Here is a 6,365-nt window from a genome sequence, read left to right on the forward strand (position 1 = left end):
TTCCAAAAGAAGGATGTTGATGGAAGGTGAAAAGGAATCTAAAAGCAGTGGCTTATAAGATGAAGCATCATGAGACTATTAAATGAAACCGAGAAAATATTTGATCTGGAAACAAATCAAGCATCAAAATCATATTTCACTTTTGCTTGCATTCTTTAGATATATTCATGTAAATGGTTTTCTTTATACCATTTAACAAAAGATGAAATACATTGTTAAAACACGTTCAGCTCTCGCTTAGAGAACTGATACAGATTCCCACAAAACTAGTACATCAAATCGGAACCAAGGCACAACTCTCTGGGGAAGGAGGAGGGCACACTTGCAAACCACCTCTCATCCAAAACCCGTATTAAGCAACCCAAAAAAAAGGGTGAAGCCGGAAAAAAAAAAAAAAAAAATTAATAATATACAAAAGAATCACACAAACAAAGGAAGCTGTTTACTTGCATTTCTTCGGAAATGTAGTTAGTCAATGCTTGACGAGCGGCTCCACCTGCCTTGCAAGTAGTCCTCTAACGAAACACTATGCTCAATGCTGCTCATGGAGAGAGACTCTTCGTCCACGTCAAGCAGTGCAAGGTTAAGATGAGACTGAAGATCTGAACGTGGAGAAGCTTCATCGTCCAGCATGTCAGACCATTCCAGAGCGTTAACTTGTAGTCTTGCCCACTTCATTACCTCAGCATCGCCTTGAAGAAGCTTCATAACCTGCCGTTAACCAAAAAAAAAAAAAAAAAATGTATATATTAACTGTCGGTTTTAAAATGAGAGTTGACATTGTGAAACAATATTCCTAGTTTTGATCTTAAAATAGGTCTTTTCATTTCAATGAGGGAAAAGAGTAGTGAATCTGTTATGTTGGCTAATTGGAAATTTTCACCAGACTGCTACAAGGCCATCCATGATTTGTGCTACAAAATGTTTGGCACAAGAACTAATCATACCAACAGGTGAGCATATAGAGATGAATGAGTGCTAACACGATATGTACAAGAGAGAAAGCAGCTAAGTTCGGTCATACAACAAAAACCAGTGACAACACGAAAATGAAGATCCGTTTGAGTCGGGCTAAATTGCATAGCAAGAGCAAGAGAGAGGTTAAAAAAGAATGTGATTAAAGTGAGTGAGAGAAGAGATGGACATCTGATTAGTTTGAGGACATGGAGCTACAATAATAAATTTTATCTGAATACATTGCGACTGTATGCAGTCACAAGATAGGCCTTTTCTTTACCATTTGTCCAATGCTACTAACATGAAACTACAGGGGTGTTCCAAAATTATGGTTACTTCAGAAATCACAATTATACGTAACAGGTAGTTGGATAACTTACGAGACTCATTTGGGGTCGAGCTCGTGGTGCACGTCTGATACAGAGGGTAGCAGCCAAAACCATAATCTCCAACTGGTCCCGATCATAATTATTGCCCAAGCTTGGGTCTAATAATTGGGCAACCTTTCCACCATTAAGAATCGGTTTTGCCTAGAAATGGTAATTTAATTTATTTATTAAGAAACAAGATAAACAAGTAAATCAAGAACAAAGTAAGCCAAGAAGTACAGAGGACATACCCACATAACCAGGCTCTCCTGTCCCTTTGGATACTCACTGCTTATCGGCTTTCTTCCTGAAAGAAGCTCAAGGATTACGACACCAAACGCATAGACATCAATCTTCTCATTTACTTTGCCATACATGAAATATTCAGGAGCCAAGTATCTGCAGCAGAAAAAAAGTTTTTATTCACACAAATACACCAAGAATTTGGGTTATTTATCAAAAACAATTATATATATTTTTGGATTCTGAGAAGGATCTAAACACGAATTGGAAGTTAAAATACAAACCCAAAGGTTCCTGCAACATCATTGCATGTTATAAACGACGATGAGGTTGAAGCCCATTTAGCCAGTCCGAAGTCAGAGAGCTGAAAACCAACAAAAAACAGCATGATTATTAAGTCAAAGACAATCTAAAAGCCCTATATAAACTGAGGTAAGCAATCTAAAAGCCTATATAAATTGAGGTAAGTTTCAAATCACCTGTGGCTCGAAATCATCAGATAGTAGTATATTCGAGGACTTCACGTCCCTATGGATCACAGATTTAGCACTTCTATTGTGTAGATAATCCAGTGCCTCGGCTACACCTACACCCACCTTATATCTCTCACTCCACCCAAATGCCAGAGAGGCCTTCTTATTGCCTGGTTTACAAAAAATCCCAACATAAATGAAACAAAAACTAAAACATCTTCACTTTCAAGTTTCGATTAATTATCCAAATAATCTCATATAATTACATACCGTGAAGGTTCTCTTCAAGGCTTCCTCTTGACAGAAATTCATAAACCAATAGCAGATTATTGTCCTCAAAACAGAATCCCAGAAGTGAGATGATGTTTTTGTGATGTAAGGCGGTAATAATCTCAATTTCCAAAACAAACTCTTTCAATACATCTTCGGATGGCTTTAAGATTTTCACTGCAAGTTCCTTGCCATCAGGAAGGCAACCCCGATAAACCTGACTGCTTCCTCCTTTTCCGATCAAATTCTCTGGGAATATATAGAATAATTTACTTAGTAACCTAATTGTACATCAGTTGGACATAAAAAAGGAGTAATCTCAAAGATGAATGCGGAGAAACAAACCAGGCACGAAATTTGAAGTCGCCGTCTTCAATTCTTCATATTCAAACAATCTGCAAATTGATGAGTATCTCTCATGAAGACCATCCAGCTCTTTGGGAAGGCTTGTCGAGCAGCACTCTGGAGAAGGACCAGACACTGTTCCGGTTCCCACAGGAACAATTGCTCCACTTTCTCCATCTAAATTTGAGGATCTATCTCCTTCCCCATCAGTATTGTCTTTCTGATCATAATTTGCACTTGGCAAACAATGTCTGCTGGGCAACTGCAATGCCCATTTAACAACAGAGATTTGTCGCGACGGAGACCTGTCAGAAGATTGCTTGTTTGATAAAACTGCTTGGCGAAGAAGCGGCCAACCAGGTCTCACTTCGGGCAATTCTCTTATCAATACAGAAAGTGAACTTGATGCAGCCTCTGGCTTGTCTACCGGCACAATAGCCATCGAGTTGTCTTCATCGCCATTACCAGAAGACTCTTCTACACATTGGGTGCAAGAATTATCCAGCAAAACAGAATCCGGTGAACAAACGGAACATTTTTGTTTCAAAACACTCTCTGCACAATCAGAATCGGCTTTTTCTGAGGCCAGCTCGAGAACAATAGCCATCGAGTTGTCTTCATCGCCATTACCAGAAGACTCTTCTACACATTGGGTGCAAGAATTATCTGGCAAAACAGAATCCGGTGAACAAACAGAACATTTCTGTTTCAAAACACTCTCTGCACAATCAGAATCGGCTTTTTCTAAGACCAGCTCGAGATCACATTTCACTGTTGGCTTCACATCCACATTACCATCATTCAGTTCTTTGGAAGCCTTACTCAATGACCTTTGAATTGTCTCGAGTAAACCATTCCGAAGATGATCTTCAGTTCCTGCAAAAACCAAAGGTGGTCAATATTATGCTAGAAGCCCAAAAGTAAGTATAGGTTCTACTGAACTCAAATTGTAGAAGCAATCACAACCTTTTGAACCGCGGTTAGTTGGACGAGAGGCTTCTCTTTGAAACACAACTTTCCCATTATTGACAGCAAGTATTGAACACTCCTTTGGTAGTTTCCTTGCACAGTACTTAGCTACAGAGGTCGATGACCAGAGCGTGTGGTGCTTCCGGCCAGTCCCCACGATAACCTCATCAGCATTGTAAGATTTTGCCTCCCGGACCAAAATTTTTCTGATTGGTGAACCTCTGCAGACCTTAAGCTTGAGATCCACCTGGAAAATTCCAACCAATACCCCCCAACTCATTAATGCCCCTTTAGGATGCTGAGAAAATATTGGAAAATAATAGGACTTAAAAATTCTTATCAACTGAGAACTGCTCTACTTCAGGAGCTGTTTTTTTTTCCCAGGTAAATCAAAATTTCAAAACAAATAAAACACACTAGATTCAAAATTTCCTTTCCCCTTATGTTCCACTGTTTCTCAAATATATTGGTTTAAAACAAAACAAAAACAAAAACAAAAAGAGGTAAGGTAGTTGAGATCCACAGACAACAAAACGAAAACCCAACTCCTTGATTAATACTGAGAATTTATTGGAAAATAAATTAATTTAAAACAAATTGTAGGCTTTGTAACATTTGAGATCCAATAAAGATAAAAAAATAAATTAAAAAACATAGAGATTTTGATTTTAATGAAAACAAAACAGTACAAAAGACAATTTTAGTCCAGCAACTATTTTAATGAAAGTAGAGGCCAAACAGAGGGTCACTAAACAGAAGTCAGAAGAAATCAAAGACCAAAAGAATGAAAAACCAAACCTGTTTCAAGTTGCAGAAACCTTCATAAACAGCAAGAACAGAGTCAAACGCTTTCACAAGCGATAGCAGAGAAGACTTTCCCTCTCGATCAACAATTTCTACAAATGCCCATTTCATCAAATCAATCAGTAATCACTTCGTAACCCAGAAATCATATATATATACCAATATCAAAATTGTCACTCTAAAACCATACCATTGTTATTCAGAACATGAAGGGCAAGCACACAATCACCAGGTTGAGCGACCTTAACCAGAGCCCAAGTGAGCAACTCTCTGCTATGAGAGTCCAACTTCACGGCCACCACCACCGTCCCGCCGCCGCCGCCGGCGCCGGAAGCATCGAGTTCTGTATTCAATCCGGCGAGTCCGGTTTGAGTCATTTTCACGAGGTTCCTCTTGTGGGTCAGAATCCGACTACTGTGTCATTAGAGTTGGACCTCATTTGGGAGTCATATAAAAGGCAGTTTTGGAGGGTTGGCTTAAACTTAACCGTCCCTGGCTTGCTTTAGTTTGCTTTTGAAGCTCGCCTACCAGACTAGAAAGGGATATAAAGAAAGCATACTTTCCCCTGCTACAGCTTTATAAGATAAAACCATTCAATCAAAAGGACATGGGACCCGCTCCAACACATATTATAACTATATATATACTTCATAGATATTATACATACCTATATCTACACAAGTAATTTTTTTTTTTTTGGTAAAAGACTAAAATTAATTAATCCACTATTTTCATGTCCCAAATTAATTATTCTTTTAAAAAAGTCCAAGCAAATAAATATTATATTTTAGTTTTTTTAAAAAAATCAAACATAATAATACATATATATTTGAACTAAAAAGTACAAATTGATAATTTTAAAAGGAGATAATGGCATGTTCTCTTAAAAACTTTAAAAACTAAACCTGAACATGAGATGAATGAAGTAATATCTCATGTCTAATGGTAAATTAGTTAGTTGATTAATTTATCTCTTATCAAATATTTATATTTATGTATATATGTGTGTGTAAATACATAAATTAGATACGGAGTAGCAATTTATTAATTTATCCTTATCAATTAATTTTGTTTATGTATATACTATATGTGAATACATATCTAAAATCTAAAGAAGAAAATATTAGTTTCTTTCTCTTAAAAAAGCTAGAAGAGAATAGAAGTGTGAGTTATACTAATAAATTTCTAAATTAATGACCTTGACTTTTATAATTGACTATTGAGATCATTTCTAGACTAATGTGATATTAAATAATAGATTAATCCAAAAAAGTTTTTGTTACCCTTTAATTTCTTCCCCTTAGGAAAGAGTGAAAGGGTCTATGGGACTTAAAATGATTATAGGACTATTTTCATTTATTTGTTTACAAAATGAACCATTTAGAAATGTTGGTTTAATTTTTAAACGTAACTATTTCCTCTTCTTATTCTAATTATATTAAAATTGATATAAAATTATATGAAAAAAAATTTAAATATTTATCTCAAAAACAGATCAAATACTTTTCAAATCCTCATGCTAACAAAAGTGCACGAGTTTCTTTTCAAGATAATAATAATAACACATTGTATATATATATAAACCTTAACACGATTTGTTAATAAGAAACAACTAAATTTTAAGATTCATGAACAAGATTTGTTAATAAGAAACAAATGAATTTTAGGATTCATGAACATGATTTGTTAATGAAAAAACAAATGATTTTTAAGATGTTCGAACACTATCTTATTTCATTTCATTTTAAAATTTAATTTAAAGAAAGTCTGAAATTAGAAGATAAAAAAGCTAAATCTTACTCAAACAATTAAAGGAACGTAGTTGAATTTCTCCTGATTGTCTTTGGGAGGTTGACTTCGGTCTTTAGTACCTTTAACTTTTAATATAATAAAAATATATAAAATAAAATAAAACATTTTTTTTTTTTTTTTAACA

The 6,365-nt window shown here is 35.4% G+C and overlaps 1 protein-coding gene across 1 annotated transcript; it reads right to left on the reverse strand.

Annotated features, from left to right (window-relative positions):
* Nucleotides 1-162: 162 nt before the first annotated feature.
* LOC132274485 (protein kinase STUNTED-like) lies at nucleotides 163-4,982 on the reverse strand. The gene is made up of 10 exons (XM_059775754.1): nucleotides 4,620-4,982; nucleotides 4,424-4,521; nucleotides 3,623-3,872; nucleotides 2,657-3,532; nucleotides 2,312-2,560; nucleotides 2,048-2,211; nucleotides 1,853-1,932; nucleotides 1,577-1,724; nucleotides 1,338-1,487; nucleotides 163-711 (listed from the first exon to the last, which is right to left on the reverse strand). Exons 1-10 carry the CDS (start codon nucleotides 4,804-4,806, stop codon nucleotides 469-471), a joined length of 2,445 nt encoding a protein of 814 aa, XP_059631737.1. The 5' UTR covers nucleotides 4,807-4,982; the 3' UTR covers nucleotides 163-468.
* Nucleotides 4,983-6,365: the final 1,383 nt, after the last annotated feature.

The sequence above is a fragment of the Cornus florida genome, unplaced genomic scaffold, assembly GCF_030987335.1.
Source record: "Cornus florida cultivar Cherokee Brave unplaced genomic scaffold, ASM3098733v1 CherokeeBrave_3.0.0_Hap2_Chr09, whole genome shotgun sequence".
In the NCBI taxonomy this organism is placed as follows: Eukaryota; Viridiplantae; Streptophyta; class Magnoliopsida; order Cornales; family Cornaceae; genus Cornus; species Cornus florida.